General features: G+C 47.4%; 1 protein-coding gene across 1 annotated transcript in view; it reads left to right on the top strand.

The window, feature by feature from the left end:
* The first annotated feature begins 353 nt into the window (after positions 1 to 353).
* The window catches only part of SRRM4 (serine/arginine repetitive matrix 4), a 168600-nt gene continuing 146151 nt past the window's right edge, over positions 354 to 22802 (top strand). Inside the window, exon 1 of the mRNA XM_036823864.1 lies at positions 354 to 825. Coding sequence (XP_036679759.1) covers positions 695 to 825 — 131 coding nt within the window. The 5' untranslated portion in view covers positions 354 to 694. The remainder of the gene's footprint in view (positions 826 to 22802) is intronic.

The raw sequence follows: 22802 nt of genomic DNA, 5'->3' as shown, positions 1-22802 counted from the left end.
GAGCACGCAAGAGAGGGTAAGGGGAAGGCCCGCGACGGAGGGGGAGGCGAGGGGGCTGGGAAGCAGGATCTCACGCCCGGTTCAGTTCGGGGTGCCGTGAGTGCTTTTCTCAGGGGTCAGCGCTGCAACTCCGTAGCCGCGGGGCCCTGGTGACAGGCGCGCGCCCCGCCCTTTCTCCTCCCTAGACCTGCGGGCTTTTGTTATGCAGATGGCGGCTGGAGGCTGAGAAGGAGGAGGAGGGAGTTGGTGGGGAGGAGGAGAGGCGGAGAGGGGGGAGGAAAGTGCAGCTCGCGCGACCAGCCTCCTTTTCCAACGTCACATTGTGAGAGAGACAAAACCCGGGCGCTCCGGAGCTCACACGCGCACGCACACACGGACGACCCCGTCGCCTCTTCTCTCCGGCGCTGCCGAGAAAGCCAGCCCAACCTTCCCTTCCTGGGGCGCGGAGGCTCTGCAAGCTCAGAGCGCAGCCCAGAGCCGACCCAGAAGGCGAAGAGAACCGGCGGACAAGCCTTCTTCCTCCCCTGCCGGCCCGGGCTGAGGCGCCCATCCCCCGCCCTGAACCCCTGTCTCTCCCACCCCACCCCTCTCGGTTTCACACGGACAGAGAGCGGGGCCGGGTGTGCCCCCGTTCGGAATCCTCGTTTCAGCACTCCGGACAGCGCCCGGGAGCCCCGGGCCCTTTTGGTTGGCCATGGCGAGCGTTCAACAAGGAGAGAAACAGCTTTTTGAGAAGTTCTGGCGAGGAACCTTTAAAGCCGTGGCCACCCCGCGTCCCGAGAGCATCATTGTCGCCAGTATCACGGCCCGCAAGCCGCTGCCAAGGTAATGACCTCCTGCTTAAGAGGGGAGACCCTGATGGTCCCCCTTTCTGGCCTGTGCCCCAGAGCCCTGCGGGGTGGAGGCAGGCAGCTGGGCCAGAGCGCCTGTCTTTTCCCGTCACTACTCTGTGTCTCCCACTGGAACATGGGAGAACGAATTGCTTGTGTGAGGTGGCAGCTGGTGGGAAGGGACGGAGAGTGTTTAAGGGGAGCAACGCTCAACCGGCTGACCTGGCAGCTGCGGTTTGAAAGGTTTTGCTGTCTTTGGGTGGGCGGTGGAGGTGGGAGATGACTGAGAAACTTTTCTTGGTATCCCAGGGCTCCGAGGACAGGGGGTGAAGGAACGGTGGGTTCGAGGCAGTTAGGGGTGTTGTACAAGAAGAGATGAGGGTTGAACTAGCTCAAGCCTTGTTCAGAGACAGCGGCACATTTCCATGCTCAGCTCAGAAACTAGTGAGCTCTGACTGTTTTGACAAAAGCCCATATGCTGTTCCCTCAAATACACCCTAAACAGCACCCTCCTCCACGCCTTTCTGGCTGCTGCTGCTGAATTATCTGGTCTGCAGCACCCAGAACCAGGAGTCTGAGCTCAAGAGTCAGGGAGGAGCCTTCCAAGATCGTGAAGATGGTCTCAGAAGAGTTTTATTTGGTTTTTCAAAAAGAATCTGATTGCTTTGAACTCAGGCATAAGAACTGATCCTTGGGTGGTGGTATAGAAATAGTGTGATGGAGGGGGGATGAGGGAAGAAATAAAAGAAAGGCAGAAAGAGGGAGAAGAAGATGTGGGGTGAAACTGAGAGGAGGTTGGGGGAAACAGAAGCATTCCAGTACAGAGAAGACCCAATTGTTTTCATAAATCATTCAATTTAGAGGAGTTCGAGAATGAAAGGAAGAAGGCTGTGCCCTCCGTCAGGGAAAATCAAGGCTGAATGAAAACTCTTCTTTTGCTGGTGTTGGATGAGTGGTTGGGTGGGAGAAAAAGAAAGAAGTGGACCAGGGGAGACCACTTGGAGGATTTCTTAATCCTGGCAGGCTACATTAGGGAGTAGATCGAAAACATGTCTGGGAAAGTGCTTCGGACAGAATGCCTGTTGTGGCACAGCTGCATCTGAACTTTCCAGTGGGTGTGAGGTGGAGGACCGATGGGAGAGTTATATTTTAAGATTCAAACTCAGACTGGAGAACTTTTCATAGTCTGCTAGAGACCTGGCTCGTACAGGTCTTTGGAAAAACGGGTACCCCATGTTGGGAATGGGTGCGCTAGAAACATGACGGGCCAGCAGGCTGTCGCAGGCTGCAAGTGGCGGCAGCAGCAGCCAGTATTTGTGGCTGGGATGAGGGGACGTCCTCTGACACGGGCTGGAGAAGGGGAACAATAATACCGAATGCCACCAAAAGCCGATGTTGCTCTGCTTGGAAGGAGGTTCTTTGTAGGGAGCTTTGACATCAGTGGTTTTGTCTTCCTGGGTTTCTGCCATCCATTCCACCTTTGGAGTGCACCTCCTGTTGGCAAATCAGGTGCTGCGTTGGCCAAAGAATATGCCCTTGTAGAAGGGACTAGAGGAAATTTCATTGGAAACTAGAAGTGTGGCAGTTGGTCCCGAGTATTCCATGCATTTCAGGGGTGCAGAGAGAGGAGAGCAGATTCCTGGTGGTATTTGAATTCAGATAAGCATACCTGATGTCCACCTTGCTTGGTAACTTCACCTTTTGCCTGTCAGTCTGTTACTGTCATGCGGTTTTTCCTGGTCATACTCTCAGTCATATGAATTGCTCACAAGGTCTCCCACCCCACATGCTTCTGCAGCTTTGTGCAAATCCTGATTTAATCCATATGAGACTCTTATAATAGCCAACCCTCCCCACCCAGGCATCATTTCACTCCTGGTGTCTTTTAACGTCCTGAGTCTCCTTCCCCCTGAAAACCACTCCCGAGGTGGAAGTCTGAGCATTTAGTCCCTAATTTATGTCGTGCTGAAAGGATCCTCTTTAATACTTCTGTAACAGGCGTGGCCTCTCTGTAGAACAGATTCCAGTTTTATAGCTGTTACTCTTGGTTTGGGGTGGAGAGTGAGCAGGAAACATTGTGTTTAAGTCTTCAGGAGGGGCTGGGTTGGAGCTGTCTTTTAACAGACTGGCTGTAAAGCCTGAAACATCCACATTTTCACCCACGCCAGCCACATCCAGCGATGGTCAGTTTCTACCTCCTTTTTAAGGTTCTATACTTACTTAAGGGTGAAAGTACCATGTTTCTAAAGCAGAGTTCTTAGGAAGGAAAGGGACAGGGGCATGAGCTTAGCATCAGCTGGGCCCCAGCAGCTTCCTCTACAGGCAGTCTGGGGATTTGGTCTCATCAGAAATGTTGTCTAGTTCCATGAATGAGGCCCAGCTCACAGTCAGCGGATCTGCCCAAGTAGCTGTCTATAGGGAGATGGGGGAGGGCGTGGGTGAACCACCAGCCAGTCCTGTTGGTTACACACTTTAATATTTGTTTATGGATGAGGGCTACTACCCCCTGAGTGAACTTCCCCAGGATATTTTAAGTCTGTTTCGGAGGATAATTTAGTACCAGGATAGAAGCTTACATTCAATTCGTTGATTTCATAGCAATATGCATACATCATACAACCTTACTCCAAGCAAAGCATCCCCTGGTCCCTCCCTCTCCCCCTCTGTGAGGCGTACTTGGTGAGGCAATATCTTTATAACGTATCAAGTTGCGAGCAGATGTCTGACTCAAATGTCGGAACAGTGTAGCAGTGTGGGAGGCGGTGCTTAAGGGCTCAGAGCTGAGCTTCACCGAACCCCGAATACCTGGTCCTACCGTTTATCGGAGTGCCTTAGGCAGGTGGCTCTACCTTGCTGAGCCTCTTTTGTCAGCTTGAAAACGGAAACAGTAATCATAGCTGCCTCAGGCAGTGACTTAGGAGGACTGAGTCAGGTAACGCACTTCCCACAGTTCGAGGGGCAGAGTGATTGTTTAATGCACACTGCCTCTAAAACAAACAGCTCAGAGCTATAATGGCCAAAGGAAATCTACAGTTCCTTCCAGTATTGTGTTTTTCCTGCCTACCCATTTCTCCCCCTAGTAATGCTGACCATAAAAATTGTGAGATTTCAGCTCCTGACAGGCAACAGCACTTGAGGTGCGGTGGGTGGGATGAGAGCAGTCCCATATTTTCCTCCCTAAGGTCCTATATTTCCTTCCCTGAGGGAAGGTTAGCTGCTTTCTGATCTGATGCTTTCAGTTAGGGGGTGGAGGGCTGGTGAAGAATTGTCTGGATTCAGAATGGATTGGTACAACATCCTTACGGAATATTAGTCTGTTTTGTATAGGGATGACCAAGCACTGCCAGTCTAGCCAAGGCTCAAATTCCTTGAAAACCATAGTTTTAATCCCTAGCCCATCAACTCTAGAGTGACTGTATAATTTGTAGTTCATATCAAGAGTGAAAAGGGTTGCCTGCAGGTGGTTATTCCAGGATGGAAGCTCTAATGGGGACTATCCCAGGCAAACCTCACCCTGTACCAGCTGGAAGAGAGCCAGCATGAATCAATAAGATACTTGGAGTGTACAAGACCCCCTCTTTTGTTCCTGCCGAAGAAGTATAGTCGTTTTCCTGGCATTAAGTAATTCTCTTTTTTAATTGCTTAGTCCAGAAAAGTTTTCACCCAAGAAGTTTAGGCTCTAAGTGGGAAACCTAGTGCTGGAGGCCAACGCAAACTGTAATGTTCAGATCAACAAAGAGTAGTTGAGGACTTAATGAACACGTAGCTATCATTTGTAATTAGTATTTCAGTTGTTTGTAGATACAGGAGTGTTTGTAAAGGGCTAGAGAGGTGGCCCCCTTAAGTAGACTATGCATTCCCTTTACCGTTCTTTGGGCAAGCTATTAATTTTCTTCGAAAATCCTTTCCATGCAGAATAGTCCAGAAGCAGACTTCAGCCCAGTCCCTGTCTAAAGGATCATAAATTCCAAACTATTGGAGATTTTACTGCATAAAGGGAAAGATGGCCAAATTGTAAGGCAGGGAAAATGCCTTTGAACCATTTAATTCAAGTCTCCCCTTCGTGCCAAGAGATCAGTTAGCACATTTGTGCTGACTCTGTCTTTAGGAGCAGAGTGAGGGGCTGTTGGGAGGCGATGTCCTGTGGTTAAGAGCCAAGAGACGAGGGTCAGGGAAAATGCTTGCCCTGGCGATGAATGAACATTTTCTCTGGAAAGGGAGTGTTACTGTTTGGGTCAAACCTTTCTCCTTCTGAAAGGTGAAATTGGTTGAATGGTGTACAGGGTCAATGAGGGGATCGTTTCTGACTCTGCCGTGTTCACTTGGTAACTGTGCTGTCTTAGAGACCCGAGCTGCGGTAGATGTTCAGTGAAAGTTGGATGCATTAATTGAATGAGTGCACATGGTCCAAATCCAGCATCAGATTAGCCCTCTCCCAGCCCCACCCCGGTCCTGGCGATCTGAGGATGCTGCTCAGTGCAGCCCGGGAGACGGGGAGACACACACACACTGCAGATAGATGTGACTCTCACTAGTGTCAGAACGAAGCTCTCTAGATACAGATGTCTGTGGGGCTGGGTGAGTGAACATGTCGGCTGGTCCGGGGGCAGGAGGTTGAACTTAATGTCACTTGGAAGTGCTTTCCAGGCCCGTGTCAGTCTCCGTTAACTCCACCCCGACTCCAGGCCACCAAAATGGGGCGACATCCCTAAAAGCCTAACTCCTGTAAATGAGGCTGGAAGCCTGGGTCAGGTGCCTTCTGCCCCATGGGCAGCTCAGTCATCCCACAGGGGCACAGTACATTTTTAAAAATATCCTTCCTTTCAGAGTGGCTGGATTTACCTTCCTGCAAGGTGGAAGAGTTCGCAGGGGCTTGACAAAACCGGAGTTCTGTAATTGCTTGTCACTAAGACTTTCTCTGAGGTGCGAGAGAATATTTCTGGGGTGGAAGAGGTAGAATGGTGACGAGCTTGGGCTCTGAAGTCAGATGGACCCAGGCTGACATTCTGCTGGGCTACTTCCTCGCTCTGGAATCTGTTAGTCACTTCACCTCTCTACGCTTCAGTTTCCCCATCGGTGAAATATTCATCTCACGGAGTTGTAGTGAGATAATTCTCACTACAGTTGCCTAAAAGAGCCACTGGAGATTTGTACAGAGCTGTTTTAAAAATCCGACAGGACCTGAAGGCAAACTAATCGCAGGAAATGTTTCCTTTTACTGTTTACAGACGCTCACTGGCTCCATGGCTTTTGGCAAGCAACCTGACCTTCTCAATATCAGTTTCCTCATCCGTAAAATGGGACTAATAATAGCAGCCACCTCCAAGAGCTGTTGGGAGGACTGAATGAACTAATGTATGGAAAACACTGTTTGGCACACAGTGAGGGCTCCATCAATGTTAGCTCTTACTATTAATAATAAATGATCATTTTTATTATTACTACGTGTCAGGCCCATCAGGGAGGAAAAGATGAGTGAAATGCAATCTTTCCATTTGAGGGCCTCGGAATTTAGCAGCGAAGGGAGACATAAAACAGGAGTGTGTATGACTGAGGCAGATCATCTTAAGTACTATAAATGTAGGTAGGAATAAAGAAAGGGGGGATGTGGAAAACCAGAGGAAGAAGAGACCCTCAGTGAGGCCTGGAGTCCCTTGCTTATTATCATACAGTAATCCTTAGTTTTCTCATCTGTAAAATGGGAATGATTCTTTTTCTTCATCAATTTTACCTACAAATGCAAGGAATGATCAGAATGAATACAGCCTTTATTCCCCATAGAGTCTCAAGAAAGAGCTTTCCTTTTCCCAGAAGAAAAAGCGGGTTAAACTCTGGAGGGGGCATTATCTGTGGGGAGTCCTAGTCAGTGCTAATGAAGGGAGGCTATGGATAGGAACTGCCCTTATAATATAAATCTCCCAGCTCCCCTGTCAGTGGCTTAAGGATACAGACTCGGGCATGGGCTGTTAGGTTTCTTGTCCTTCATGGTCCAGCTCTGGCTAAAACAAAATCCAGTCTGCATTCCTCAAGCAGCCACCGACGCTGAGGGGAGCAGAGTGAGCCCATACGTGTCAAAGAGAAAATAAACCACTGGGGAATGAATGTACGAAGAAGAAGTAGCTGCCTGTGGCTAAAAACCAAAGCTGTACTTCATTCATTCAGCAATTTTCTTGAGCTCCTACTTGGTATAGCAGTGAACAGCATGAAGCCCCCGCTCTCATGGGGGAGAAAAATAATAAATGAAGAAACAAATAAATAATATAAGGTCAGGTGGTAGTAAGTGATTTAAAAAAGAATGAAGCCGAGCAAAAGGCTAGAGGGTGAGGGTGGGGATGGCTTTATTGGATGGAGTGGCCAGGGACCTGGAGAAGGGGGGGAGCCAGCCATGAGGATTACTGGGGGGAAAGTGTTTGAGGGAACAGCATGTGCAAAGGCCCTGAGGTGGAAGGATGCTTGATGTTTTTGAGAAATAGCAAGGAAGTCAGTGTGGCTGGAGCAGAATGGGTGAGGGGGAGACTGACAGGAGCTGACTCCCTAGACATAGGCAGGAAACAGATCAAGCAGGGCCTTGTAAGACATCTAAGGACTTCCCAGGTCCTCAGCTCCCAGGCTGGGGGGATGGAGGGGGTCGCAGGGGTGCTCCTGCCCTCTCAGTCAGGGTCCCTGGTCTGATCTGCTTCTCTTGGCTCCTCTCTCCTGACTCTAGTGCAACCAGGGATGACTTTGAACAGCAGGGTCAGAAGCTTAGCTGGGCCCCTCCATGCGTTATGGACAAACATGAAATTTACACATCATTCTGATTGTGATCAATCAGATTAGGGAATTGAAAAAGACACTGTTTAGCCTTCCAAATAGCAGTGGCAAATCTTGTTCCCATGACGGTGAGGGTTTGGTGTATCTCTCATATCCATGGGTGCAAATCTATACTATCCCTCTCACCTCACAGCCCCCTTTGCCACACACCCTTGAAGCTACAGTCTGCGCTCGCGCGCTCTCTCTCTCCCTCTCTCTCCCTCTCTCCCTCTCTCTCTCTCTCCCTCTCTCTCCCTCTCTCTCTCTCTCTCTCTACTTCCCTCCCCCATCTCCATTGGAGATTTTGCTGAGGGAGCTCCCATATGTCACAGCCTGTATGTAGAGCTCTGAGAAATAAAACACAGAATTAAGATGTCATAGAGACAAAGCCAAACCAAATCCAGGAACAATGCCGAACCCTAAAACAGTCATTAAGTAATTCACGTCTGCATGTGTCTGTTGCAAACAAATATTAAGATCCTCTGGACGCAAATGTTTCTCATCAGGAGAATCCCTTAGTTGCCGAATTCCCTGGGCTTACATCCCGCTGACAGGTTCGCTGAGCAGAAACACCAGCGGATCACTGTTCTCTGGCTTCATTAAAAGTTAAGCTTAGGCAAGTGAGCTGGAATTTTACAAGACAGTTACCAGTCCTACGGGAAGAGAGGTGCCACCTGGGCCTGACGCGTGTGTATTCATAGTGTGTGTGCGCGCTCGCTCACGGTGGGAATGTGTGTGCCGAGCTCCTTACGTTATTATGTGCCCAGCCCTGTGCTAAACACGTTTCATCTGTTGTCTGATTCCATCCTCACAGTAACTTTAGGAGAGAGGTATTTTTAAGACCCAGTTTTACAGATGAGGAAACTGAGGCTCAGAGAGTAGAAGTGACCTGCTCATGGGAACATGGCTGGTGAGTCATAATTGGAATAAAAACCCAGAGCTCTTAACTGAGAAGTTTATAGTCTAGTACACTTTGCAGAAAAGGAAAAGCTGAGACCAGAGAGGTGAAGTGTGGCTTGTCCAAGGTCACATAGTTTGTAAGTATGAAACCAGGATCTGAAATCAGGTCTGCTCAATGGCAAGTACGTTCTTCTCTACCTGCTATACATCCTGTCACTGTGGCTTGGATTTTAAGGTCATGGGTGTTTTTGTTTTGTTTTAATCATCTTATTTTACGTCCAGTCAGCTTAGGCAATTGCCATTGTTATAATCGCATCTCACACCACTGTCAGTAACACTGTCTTCCTCTGTCCTTACCCTTCTTACCCATCCCCATGTCGAGCTAGAAGAACCTCTTTGAAAAGTAATTCAGACCATATACACCTTCCCTACCCTCATCTAAAGCCCTGCATCACTGTCCCTTGGTTTGCAGAACTTTAGGCCTTGGTGACTCCCTGCCATGGTGCAGCCCCTGGCCACCTCCCCCAAGATCACTTCTAAAATGCTGCTCCTCACTCCATCCGCTCCAGCTGCATCCCGTTCCTCCTTTCAGTCACTCAAATTTTCCATGCCCTTCCTGCCACCGGGCCTTTGCACATGATGCCAAGAAAGCTGTCCCTCTCCCTTGGTGCCTAATTTACACCTACTCCGCCTTCAGATCTCAACTCAAATGTCATCTCCTTAGGGAATCCTCCCACAATGCTCTAGACTAGGTCACACCTGGCGTTACAGACTTTCTCATCACTGTAGTACCTCTCTTGGTTCTCAACACGTTTGTAATTTTACACTGACTTACGGGATCTTTGGTTAAAGTGTACCTCTTTTAATAGACCGAAAGCATCATGAGCATGCGGACTGTGTCAGTTTGCTCGTTGGTTTACCTCTTTCACTTGATGCATAGCAGGGGGCCAAACAAATGGTGGTTGAATGCATGAATTGTAGCAATTTCACCTCATCAAATCATTCTCATACCTAATAGTCTGAACCACATGGTATTTCCAATATTCAAAAACAGCAGTGTTTCCTTTGATTCACAGGAGAACCATTTGAACTACTGAGGGTGGAGACCATGTCTGTCTCATTCCTTGCTGTATCTCGGCACCTAGAACAGTGGCCCATGGTTGGCCCATTTTCTTTAGATGTTTGTTGAATGAATGATTGAGGGTATGCAGATATAAGTGCATGGTACAGATGAGGAAACTCAGAGACCTACAGACATACATCGTCAGAATTTGAGAGCTAAAGGGACCTTTAGGAGATTATCCAGTCTCCTCATTTTACACGTGGAGGACGGAGGGATATGTTTTATAATATTTATAATGTGTCGGAACAACTGTACAGATAAAATTTATAAATACACTTATACGAGGTTTTCATTCTCAAAACTTCTTACTGAGAGAGATAAGAGATCAAAAGATCTCTAGGGCCTGCTCGTGTAATTCGGCTCCTCATTTTGCAGGTAGGGAGACTGAGACCCACAGAAGGGGAAGGATTTGTCCAAGGCCCTTACGTAGCCTGAGTCAGCCTGGGTGAGCTCTGGGTTCAGTGAAGTGGTGTTTGCCCAACATCAAGGTTTGTGTGTGAGCTTCTCTGCTGTGATCAGGCGATCAGACACTGCTCTCTCCTGCCCCCGGCCCCTCGCTGTGAGATATGGCATCCTGCCCCATAAAGACCTCTTGTGGCATATGCTGCCCAAAGCCTGGTCTGGGGATCCTGATGAGATGCCCATCTGTACTCAGCCTGGCTGTTCCCGGGATCATATTTCAGAGCTTTCGGCCACTAAGGAGGCTTTTCTTTGGCCAGCTGCCCTGTCCAGCCTCCCTTCCAAGGCCAAGTGGCAGGTGATTCTGGGGCCCAGCCCACTCCCATAGAGGGCAGGTAGGCTCGGGGCAGCTCTTTACCGTGTGGACAGTTTTTTCTAGCAGGAAACCATCACCACAATAGCACGTCCCAGTGATCAGCTCCTTATTAGCCAGTGTCAGCTCACTGAGGCATTTCGTCGGCAGTCAGAACGGGAGGGCCAGAGGGGACATTTGAGGGACTCGAATACAGCCTCTTTATATTGTAGATGGGGAGACAGGGGCACAGAGAGTACACAGGGCACTTCGTGGAGCATCAGAATGTTAATGCCAGAGGTGTAGCTGACTTATGGGCCACCTGACACCCAGTTCTAAGACACCGCACTGCTCAGAGTTCCTTGGAGAAGAAGGCAGAAAAATTAATGTATTCCCATTTTACAGATAGGACAAATGAGGCTCAGAGATATGAAGTGACTTGCCAAAAGTCACACCATGAAATCATGATACATTATTGTGGTGGTGGTGGTGGTTTAACTATTGCTGTTGATCTCATTTGATTCTCACAACAGTTAAGTGCCAGTTTTATGTCCGTTTTGCAGAAGAAGAAACTGAGGCTCAAGGTCTTATAAAGACCCAGAATAAACCCCGGGTCTCTTGACTCCAAGTTCAGTGTCCCCGTCCCACTGCAGACAAAATGTGTGACCCCAGGAGCTTGTGCACTGAGCATGGATCCACCAGGCAAGGGGAGGAGAGGTATGACCACCTCTGGTCATTGACCAGCCTGCATTGCCGGTGTTACCCCCACTAAAGCCCCCTGCTTTCTCTACACTAAAGTGTACCAGCCTCATGCCTCATACAGCTGCCCCTGTGTATGCTCCTTTTCCTAAGTGGAGACATCCCTTAGAGTGACATCCCTTTTAATGGCCAAGGGAGGAGGGAGACATTGGAGTAGGACCCCAAAACAGCAAGGGGGACTCAGAGCTCAGGAGCCTTAGGAAGAAATTTACCCCATCATTGCAGGGGCTTGATTGAGGGGAAACAGGCCCCAAACTACAGTGGGAGGAGCATGAGTCTGGAAACCTTCCTTCCATGGGGGAGGTTATGTATGACCACCCCGCTCCCCCAAGAAAGGACATCTTGCCACTAGGAGAGTTAGGGGTGGCCTTCAGAGTCTTTTCATCCCACCCTCCCTAACTTCCTTTTATGGAAGGAATCCAGCCCAGAGTAGTTAAGTAACTTGCCTAAGGCCTCACAAGCAATCAGTGCCAGAGACAGTGGGTTCCTTGTAGAGCATCAGTGGGTTCCAGGGAAGAGGAAAAGGGCTAATATGATCGCCATCCACTGCCTGTACTCATCCACACCCCAAAACGCTGGCTGTTCCACCCTGGACCTATAGCATTTATGGCCCTTTAGCAAATCAACTCTCAAACTATCCCCGGTGGTAGTGTGAATGCAGGAACTGGGGACTGTGGTCTGCGTGCTCCTAGATGTTCCTGATGTTTCCCATCTCGTCGCTTGGGCTCGGTGCCGTCAGGGCCAGCTGGTGTTTGCTGTCCCCACTCTGGTCCAGAAGACCCTGTTGCCTTCCTCTCTGTGGAAACTGGGTGCTCAGCATATACTCCTCCACCCACCCTGCTCATCCAGCCCTAAGGAAGGCATCACCTCCCGTTCACCAAGCAAACGCGGCTATGACACGTGCCAAGGGAAAGGTGTTGCATAGTTGGATGAATTCTGGCTCTGTGGTTGATAAGCTTGGGTTGGAATCCTATCCCACCATCTATTAGCTGTGTGATTTTGAGCAAGTCACTTTGCTACCCTGAGCCTCATCTGTATCAAGGTGACAAAAATCTCTAACTTGAATAATTGCTGATTCCTGGTTTTACCTATTAGGAATGATTGCCCTTGGACATGAAGGCTCATGTTCAAAAGAGAATCAGTTTGGTAGAGGGGGAGGGCAAAAAGATACTGCGATTATACCCCTAAATCTCAGAGCTCATGGGTCATTCCCTATTATACAGGTAGAGAAAGAAAGGCTCAGAGAGGAAAAGGTACCTACCTGCCCAAAGTCAAATAGTGAATCAGAACCCAGGTCTCCTGACTCCCAGGGTTTACTTCTCTGCCTCAGTGACCTCATGAATGTCAGTGTTTCAACTTCTTCACCTTTCAAAGTTTTAATAATAGTTCCTAATCATAGTTTCTGAGTACTTACTATATGCCAATCACTGAGCAAAATGCTTTATCTGCAGTATATCACTTAATCCACTGAACCATTCTTTAAGGTAGTTAGATATTATGACAATTTCCATTTTGTAGATGGGAAAATTAAGGATCAGAGAGGTAAGTAACTTGTCTAAGCTCACACAGCTAGGTGATGTCAGAGATGCGATTTGAATCCTGTGCTGGTAACTCTTACTAGCTCTTGTTGGGAATGACTGCTCTGCCAATCTCCTGGTGTAGGAAGGAAAGATCAGAAAAATTAGGAGCACTGTAGGGAAACAAGGAAGTTCTTGACAAGCTGTTTACATTGCTCCATCCCAGTGCCACAGTGATGCGTGAGAGAGAACATAGTTCAAGACCTATGTCCACTAGTACTGCCCAGTTTTATTTTCGGGTGAACAAACTCACTGAAGGAGTTTGATGCTACATTAATGAGCAGCTTTCCTGGAAGCAAGTTTCCCTAGGGAAGGGAGGCAGAGAAACAAGGAGAATAAGTGTTTCTTGAGTGAGAAATCTAGGGCTTCTAATTGCAACACCTACCCCAAGTTGACCAGTTTAGGTGCATTTATTATGCAGTCATAGTCATTCTTCATAGGCACAGTACTTCATGCTTGCTACGAACTTGACCAACACATCCACCCATCCATCCATTAACTCATCATCTATTCCTCTATTCATTTATTTATCCATCCACTACGTAGTCACTCATCCATGCATCCATCCATCCATCTACCCTACATCCATCCATTGGTCAAGGAACCATTTGTTTATTTATTCATTATTTCATCCATCCCTTCATCTATTCTTCAGCTATTTGTTCCTTCATCCTTTTTCCAACTATTTTCTTCTCCCATCCATCCATCCTTCATTCAACCAACCAATCAATCAACCAACCAACCAACATTTATTGAGCATCTACTTTGTGCCTTTCTTTACCATTTCCCTATATTTATGGTAAAGTAAGGTTTATTAATTTCATTTAACAGATGATAAGAAATGGCAGCTCTGATCATTTATTTTCTAAGACCTTACAAGCATAAAGCCTGGTTGAACTTGTTCTCCCAATCTTAGTTCTTTGTAAGACACCTAAAACATTGTAGTCCCAAGGAATTTAGGCACTTTAGGTTTGTTGGTTTTTCTCTGAGGCCTTTTGCTATTGAGATTTAAATGATTGTACTTATTCATTCTTGTCAGAAACAAAGAATCACAATTGCTGTGATCCTTTGTTAAAACTTGTGCAAGGGGATTTCACATCTGAAATCCCTTCTGATTATCCATTCATACCTTCACCCAGCACTGAGCTTCTACTATATGCAAAGCATAGTAATGAATAAAGATTTCTCTACTCTCAAGTTGCTTACATTCTAGTAGGAGAGACATGTCTATAAATAACTAGCAATTAGCAGGCATGGCAGGAGTTAATTTTGTCGAAAAGAGAGTTAAAGTCTGAACAGGTAAAGCGACTGGCCAAAGATCAGCGAGTTAGTTGTAATGCCGTGCAATTTTAGATATTGCCTGCTTATAAATTAAGCTCTATGCTGGGCCATTTGTAGATATCACTTCACTGAATTCACCCCCCAATCCTATGCAATAGATAGCATTGTCCCCATTTTGTTGATGGTGGAAGTGAGACTTAGAGGCTTTAAGCAACTTGGCCAAGGTTACCACCTTGTAAGGGTCAGAGTTAGGGTTATAACCCAGATGTACTTGCTGCCACAGTCTTCTCTCTTACCCAACTCTTGCTTCCCCATCGGCAAGATATGGGGAATGTCACTGGTGAGGCCGAGCTGTTCTCCTGCTTTCAGGTTTCTAGGTGATCACTTCAGTGGAAGCTTACCAAAGACCGGGCTCCAGCAGAGAGGGAAGGGACTGCCCAGCAGTGAGGCTGACCTCATGGGGCCGGGTGAGGGGTTGCCTGGGGGGAGTGATGGTCCTTTCTCACACGGCGCAATTACTCAGAAGGAGAGTCCGCCATTGGGAAGTGCCTTCCATGCCAGAAGTGCTCTTCCCAACAAGACAATTATCGAACCATCCATGAAGAGGGACAACCCTTCAAGACAAGGACACACGAGATATTGGTAGTTAACCATGTGTTTTCTTGCCCAGAGCTAAACCCAAACACGGCAATGCAGGGGATCACAAGTGGAATCATTGGTGTTGAGGAAGGGCATGGGAGAACAGATATTTGTTAAGCACAAGGACGTCCCATTTCCCTGCACTAAACTTGTAGGGTGATTAAAAACAGCCTTACATTGTAAGAACACAGGTCCAGAGAGGTTATTTTACTTGCCCAAAGTTGCCCAGCTTGACCATCAATTCACACATATTACCATGGAGACACCCATCATTTCTGCCCACATAGGACTTTTCTGGTCTTACAGACCTCTCCCTCCTCCCCTCTCCTCCTCTCCCTTCCCCTCCCCTCTTCTCTCCTCTCCACTCCCCAGCAGAGGCAATCTCTTTCTGCTCTGGAGAAATCTTTCTTCCTTTGTGTTTCTTCAGGACTCTCTCCTTAAGTCCGTAAATCCTCTTCCCCTAAAAGCTTTGACTTTTCCAAAAAGCAAAAGCTAAAAACACTCTCATATTCTTCCTGTTTTCAGCCCTGACACATGCCTCCCCAGAGGCAAGGAGGGTAGAACCCATGATCTGCTTAAATGGTAAAAAAGAAAAGGGGAAAATACAGGGAGAAAAAAAAAACCACATAGATCAGTATCTCAAAACAGTATCCCATTTCCATGCAATATTTCCTTTAAGCTTTTGAGGTGGGTACTATTAATTCATCTCCAATTAACAGATGAGGAAGCTGAAGTTCAGAAAGATTATGTGACTTCTCCAAGGTAACACAGCTAGGAAGTGGATCCAGGATTCAAACCCAAGCTTGTAAGACCCCAGTAGTCAAGATTTTAACCACTATGTTCTACTAACACACTCCCTATGAGAAAATAATATCAAAATTGTCCAGAGATGAGAACTGACTTGCCCAAGATCATTCAACAAGTCAGCAGAATGGGAGCCAGATTTGCTGATCAGAGGCACATAAGTCAATACATACATATAATGGGCACCACCTGCATGCATCTGGGCCTATGCCCATGTAGTTCAGTCTCTAAGGAGGTTACACTCAAGACCCAAGAGTTAAGTTCAGAGAGGAAAGAGATATTCATTAGAGTGTCAGCTAAACTACAGACCTATGCAACTGAGTGAAGTAAGGGTAGGATGGCAAAAAAAAAGTTCCATAGAGAGTGTCAACAGCTTCAATCAATTAGTAGTATGTGCCCGAATCACTGTGCTGAGAAGGCTTCTGGGGCTACATCTGAGAGGAGTAACAAAGAATGCTTTGATTCATTAGTGATGTCTGTCCTTGGTGCAAGAAGGGAAGGTGGCAGTATGCATGCTATATATTTATCTTTTCCAGGAAGGGAATGCTACAGCTTTGGGAGGATCAGATCAAGTAGTGTCCTTGCTGTTGGTGCTATGCTTTTTACATTCATTGTTTCAATTAATGTTCATCACAAAACACCCCCTCCCCCCCATTATACAGATAAGAAAACAGAACCTCACAAAGGGAAGGTCACTTGCCCAAGGCTAAAGAAGCTAGACTGTGGCTAACCAGCTCTGATAACTACTGTTAAATACATAAACCATTAGGTTGATGAATAGAAATGTCAATAGAAGAGCAATCCCGGTACCTGTTAGTTAGTGCGTGAATGTATATATCTGGCCAGAGGGCTTTGTCATGTTTTTCTCCATATACCCAGCCACTAGCACAGGACCCAGGACACAGCTGATACCCAATCCATATTTACTTAGAGCTGTGAACAGGCATTGTGTTATATACCCCGGGAGAGGTGGTTTAGAGAGTGAAGAGATTTGGCTGCACTTGTAATGGGAAAGTATCTAGTTCAGTGCTTGGCACCAGCTAGGTACACAGTAAGTATTTGTTGAATCAGCGAGTTCTAGAGGAGTTGGCTACTGGGTGAGATTCAGAGGATAAGACAGTCTTGGTGGAGACAGGGCTCAAGGACCAGCCTGCCCTCTGCTGATCCACAGTATGCCAAGCGAAGCAGACGCATTTCACCATCTCCTCAGGCAAGGCAGGGAGCTGAAGCAGGACGTGGGGGAGAAGGGGTGCCCTGCACCAAGGGAGCTATTGCTGGCTTTGTGTTCTCCCAGCAGGATGCTGGGAGGCTGCGGGAGCCAGATCTGCTGCCGGGGCCCTGGAACTCCGAGCAGAGCAGGGCGATGGAGGCCAGCTTCCTCTTGCCTGGAGCACCTGCGTTGCTGTGCAGCAGGGCGGGGGCGGGGAGGCAGCAGGGAGGGCTGGCCTCAGGGGTCCCAGTCTTCTCCCACCACATCTTTTCCCAGCTGTGTCCAGCCTCTGTTCAGTTTGGGGGTGATTTATCATCAGAATTGGCATACTGCATTCTTAAAAGAGTTTCAAATCATGAAAGCACCATGCGATGGGTCGAATTATTTTTTTCCATTTCACAGAAGAAAAAGCTGAGACTAATAGAGTTATTTGTAAAAATAATAACAACAGTGTGAGTCAGACATTATACTAAGCATTTCGTATCTACTAATTCATTAAAGCTTCACAGTGCCCTATGAGACGGGGAATATTCTTATCTCTATTTCGCAGAAGAGGAAACTGAGATTCAGGGAGGTCAAAGCTTCATCAAACCCAGTCCTATCTGATTCCAGAGCCCACGTGCTTAACCTCCATGCTATATGAACTCCTTGTCAATCAATTAATTAGCTTATTAGTTAATAATTTGCATTTATATAGTGTTTTACATTTTTCAAATACTTTATGTATATTTGTGCCTTTGAGCTGTGCTCTAGTGCTTTAACACTATAAGGTGGGTGGAGCAGGTATCCTTTTTCTTCATATCCTTTGACATATCAAAAATGGTGCCGGGAGTTTGGAAGGTACTTTCTGCTCTGCTCGGACTGTACTTTGTACAGTATGTGGGACGTGTGATACTTTGAATAGCACAGCCAAGTAACCCCAGCATGGTACTATATTTCACTTCCCCAAGCCTCAATTTTATCATCTCTAAACTGGGGGGAATAACTTTCTTCCGAGGTTACTGTGAGCATTGGAGATGATAAATTAGAAAAGAGCCTAGCACATCTGGCACGCCAAAGAAGCAGCCAGATGCACACCTCGGAGTCCACCATTTTACAGGAGTGAGCAGAAACTTCTCTTGCTGGTTCTCTCTAAGGACAGGAATGAACAATTGGGAGGTGGCTGGCTGGAGTTAGTGTGGTCATCTGTCACTAAGGAGGAGCACCGTTTATCCTTAGGATCCTCTTCTCACCCCTGCACAACTAGTCACGGGAAAGGAAGGGACTTGGACCCAGGAGCCATGGAATCTCCAATATATTTAATTCCAGTGGACCCTGTGTTTCCAGTGACTGGTCCTGTATTGAAGTCCATAGTGGTGTTGGTCACCATTTGGGCAAAGCCAGACCAGAGCTTTAGCCAGGATTGGGTTAAACTATTTCTAGGTGCGAGAGACATCTCTGGGAAAAGAGAGGCAAAGAGAACACAGAAAGTATACTTACCATTGGAACCTAGATTTTGTGATTACAAGTCATCTAGCCATGGACAGTCCTATCCTTGGGCTGTTATGAGTTTTCTCAAGAAACAGCTAGAGGGGCTTCCCTGGTGGCGCAGTGGTTAAGAATCTGCCTGTAGGGCTTCCCTGGTGGTGCAGTGGTTGAGAATCTGCCTGCTAATGCAGGGGACACGGGTTCGAGCCCTGGTCTGGGAAGATCCCACATGCCACGGAGCAGCTGGGCCCGTGAGCCACAACTACTGAGCCTGCGCGTCTGGAGCCTGTGCCCCGCAACGGGAGGGGCCGCGATAGTGAAAGGCCCGCGCACCGCGATGAAGAGCGGTCCCCGCACCGCGATGAAGAGTGGCCCCCGCTTGCCGCAACTAGAGAAAGCCCTCGCACGAACCGAAGACCCAACACGGCCAAAAATAAATAATAAAATAAATAAATAAAGTAGCTATAAAATTAAAAAAAAAAAAAAAAAGAATCTGCCTGCCAATGCAGGGGACACAGGTTCGAGCCCTGGTCCGGGAAGATCCCACGTGCTGCGGAGCAACTAAGCCCATGTGCCGCAACTACTGAGCCCGCGCTCTAGAGCCCATGAGCCACAACTACTGAGCCCTCGTGCAACAACTATTGAAGCCTGTGCGCCTAGAGCCCGTGCTCTGCAACAAGAGAAGCCACTGCAATGAGAAGCCTGCGCACCGCAACGAGGAGTAACCCCCGCTCACCGCAACTAGAGAAAGCCCGCGTGCAGCAACGAAGACCCAACACAGCCAAAAATAAATAAATAAAATTTAAAAAAAAAAAAGGAAAAGAAACAGCTAGAGATGAAGACATTCTGCCAGAACCTAACCTAAGTGGAAGCTTAGCACTGTCCATAGTCATGGCATTGTTTGCGCAGTGGGGGAACCTGGAAGGCAGTGCCGCTGGAGAGACGGGGACTTCCTTTCACATCTCATGTTCTTTCTTGGGAATCCCTCAGACCACTGGAATCGATTCCCAGTGCTCTTCTTCTCCAAGGAACATAATCTGTCACCATGAGAGCACATCTGCTGGCTACTTATACCATTAGACCTAAAGAATAAGCAGAATAGATATCATCTTGGCTATTACAAGAAGGTCATTAAATAAAAATAGTGTGGTTAGGGTAGGCAAGAGGTAGCAGCTATGTGGGATCTCAGTGGCTTCACATGAACCAGTCGTTTCTTGTTTGTGTCTTAGTCCTAAATGGGTTGGAGGAGGGCTTTGCTTCATGGAGCCGTATAGGGACCCACCCCCGTAACATGGCTTCCGTGCTATGTGGCATGATCCAGCTGGAAGACGAGGAAAGTGAACCAAGGTGGAGAGGTCACACCTGCTCTTAACTGCGTCCGCCTTGAAGTGACCCATTACTTCTGTGTATATTCCATTGGCGAAGGCTAGTTACAGGATCCCTCCTAGGTGCTAAGAGAACTAGAAAGGTAATCTAGTAGCAGGTCTGGGTGGAAAGGGAAGGGAATTCGGTGCCCTCCTCTCCCATACACAGGAAATGCCTTTCATTCCTGGAATCACATCCTACGGTGAGCATCTGTGGCCTCTCTGATAAGCTCTTTCTCCATATAAGAGGCAGAGGGCAGGAAGAATAACAGTCACTATTTATTGAGCATTTCCTGTGATCCAGGCACTGGGCTAAAGTCTTCACATGCATTAACATTTTAAATAAATTAACTCCATCAAGTATATATTGTTATTCCCATCTTATAGACAAGGAAAGCCTCAAGGAGAGAAGTAATTGATCCAAGATCACACAGCTAGAAGCTGCTGGAGCTAGGATTTGAACATGGGTCTAATTCTTAAGCCTGTATTCTTTTCTTTTTTTTTTTTGAAGAAAAATTAAGTCTTATGTATTTTTAAAGCCAAACCACTAGGAAAATATATCACAGTCTTGAAGCAGCAAACAGACAGGCTGTATTATCATTTCAAGTAATAAGTTGGTAAAAACACAACAAGGTCCTTAATAAAATGATAAGGTGCCAGAACTGGGACGAGAGCAACGCGTGTCGCAAAAGCGCTATTTGGTAATGGAGGGCCGTCCCGTTCTTTGTAAAGCCTATATTCTTAACCATCAGATCACACTGCCTATGTTAAGAGCAACTTTCAAAGTGTTGTTGGGAGAATTAAATGCAGTGATAGACAAAGTGATTAGGTCAGTGCCTCGACTGCCATTAATGCTTATTAAATGTTGTTACAAAAAAGAAAACAAGGAAAAATACTCAACTGTCAGAAAGTTTCTCTTTGATCTTTGGGAAGTGATCTCCCTTGATTGTTTTTTCCTTTGAAAGTTTAGTATTCCATTTATTCACTCTCACATTCAGTAACATATTTATCGGGTGTGTTTTACGTGCCAGACCTGGTGCTGGATGCTTGGGTTGTGACAATGAACTGGATAAAAGTCTCTGCTCTCCAGGAGCAGAGTTATGACATGGGATGGATTTATTCTCCCAGAATTCTTAGACATTCTGAGAAAGGACACCAGGGTTGTCAGAAAATTGGGGTCTGATTGGCCCATTGGGATCGGACGGAAACTCAATTGACTGAGAGGGTCTGTATCCCATTCATGGGGCAAACCTAGTCAGTAGGCAGGTGTAAAGGACCATATTATTTTTATTTGGGTCTTTCCAGGAAGCTTTCCTTTCCCGTATAGACCCTTACTTCCATACCAATTAGGGCTGCAAGAGACACAATTCTATTTCTCAGTTACCCTAGATGCTATAACTGGTGCAGGGCTAGCATATGATATTAGGAGGGCCAATCTCAGCCCTTCCCTGGGATCATGGGCAAGGGAGGGGTCTCTCCTTGGGCTCTGGTGGTGAGAAAGGCCAAGCTGGACAGGAATCAGAACGCCCAGCATTTACTTAGTGTTTATCCCAGCGCCAGGCACTGTGCTGAGAACGGTATATTCTTGTATGTGAATCATATTGCTTCTATAGATGCGTACGTTTTCATCACGCTTATCCTACAGTTGAGAAACCCAGAGGTCAGAGGAGTCAGAGCACTCATTCAAGGTCACACAGCTAGTAAAGAATGAATCGGGATTTGAATCCCTGTACCGCATTGCTACCCATCATCTCAGGGTCCCAGGGAGGAAGGGGATTGTGGGAAGGCTTTGCTAGGCTTGGCGTACAGCCTGTGACCCAGGACCAGGGGCAAGTAGATGGAACCCTTTGACTTGGCCTGCATTGCCCTGTCTTCCCTTACCCCCCAACAACAGCAGCATCCAATCCAAGTCCTAAACCTCCGAGCTCCGTACCTTCATAGTCTCCGCTATGTCCTGAGCCCCAGTCCCCAGGCTTCTGTGGCATCCTTGATTCTTGATTCTCTCAGGGACATGCTGCAGAAAGATTGAAGTCAGCAATTGCGTATATCTCTATCAAAATTGAGGGCCATTTTGCATATATTTTCTGTTCCTGTTTTCCCCCAAGGGTGTGGGATTGTTAAGTAGGAGAGCTGGTAGAAGTTATGAGGGGAGATAACCAACTAAAAATGAGCTATCTTCTATGCGTGAAGAGCTCAGTGTGGCTAAGATACCACTCCTAGCACAGCTTCAAAAGGAAGCCCTCTTCACGGGCAGTAGAAAGATCACAGAGACCCTGGAACGTCCCTGTCCTCACAAGCCCCTTTCAGGCTTGCCAGAACGGCCTGACGTCGGGCACTGCCGTGGGCTCCTTTCACTTTCACATCTCTTTGGGACCTCTGGACCTCTCAACCACGTGGTCTCCAAGTGCTCCTAAACAACCAGCACAGAAAAAATGCAGAATTACCTTCCTATTCTCTCTGTAGTTGACGATATTACAAAATTGTCATAGGATGAGGCAGTCGGAATATACAACCAAAAAGTCTAGAGTGTAAAGTACGATAGAAGTGGTTCAGGCTGTGTTTTTAAAGAAGGCCCCCAACTGCGTAAGCTTCGGGCCCCACACACCTGGTTATGCCCCTGGTTCTGAGATTCTGAGACCATAGGATCCCATGGTTCTTATGTTCCATGGGTCCAAGACCTGTCATTTGCTGAGCCCGTTGTGGTCACTCCCGCCTCCTCTGGGACATTGTTCGTCAGGACATTTGATCCTGGACTTCACAATCCTGGAACTCCCGGCTTTGAGCCCAAAGCATTTGTGGACCAGGACCGCGAGTTCCAAGGGGGTCAGGAAAGCACCACAGCTTCCCATGGCACCTTCTCCTGGTGGGGGTAAGGGGAGTGGAGCAGAGAGCTCTCAAGGAGGCCTGATTTCCTTTGCATTTCTACATGCATCTGAGTTTCTCTGTTATCCATCCTGCGGTTGACAGATCTGATGACAGAACTAGGTAGGTCAAGGTCAGGAGGGGCTCCAGCCTCCTTATTTACAGGCAGGGAAGTTGGCTAGAGCGTGGCAGCGGCTGGTCCAAGCCCGTGCAACAAGTTAGCCAACAGCCAGGGCTTGAACCCAGGGAAGAGACCACCTTCCCTCTACACTGTGCTCCCCCAGACTCAGAAAGGAGAGCAGGCACGGAGAAGGCACTTTGCTTCCTTCTGAGGAGGCACTGGGGGATGATTTCAAAGGCAGGAGTGAAGATGATTTCCAGAGTCTAGGAAAAACAAAACAAAACAAAACCACTGTCCCAGTTTCCAGCAAGCCACAGCCCCT

The sequence above is a fragment of the Balaenoptera musculus genome, chromosome 14 (genome assembly GCF_009873245.2).
Source record: "Balaenoptera musculus isolate JJ_BM4_2016_0621 chromosome 14, mBalMus1.pri.v3, whole genome shotgun sequence".
In the NCBI taxonomy this organism is placed as follows: Eukaryota; Metazoa; Chordata; class Mammalia; order Artiodactyla; family Balaenopteridae; genus Balaenoptera; species Balaenoptera musculus.
Note: the sequence above shows the minus strand (reverse complement) of the source record. Positions and strands in the feature narration are given on the sequence as shown.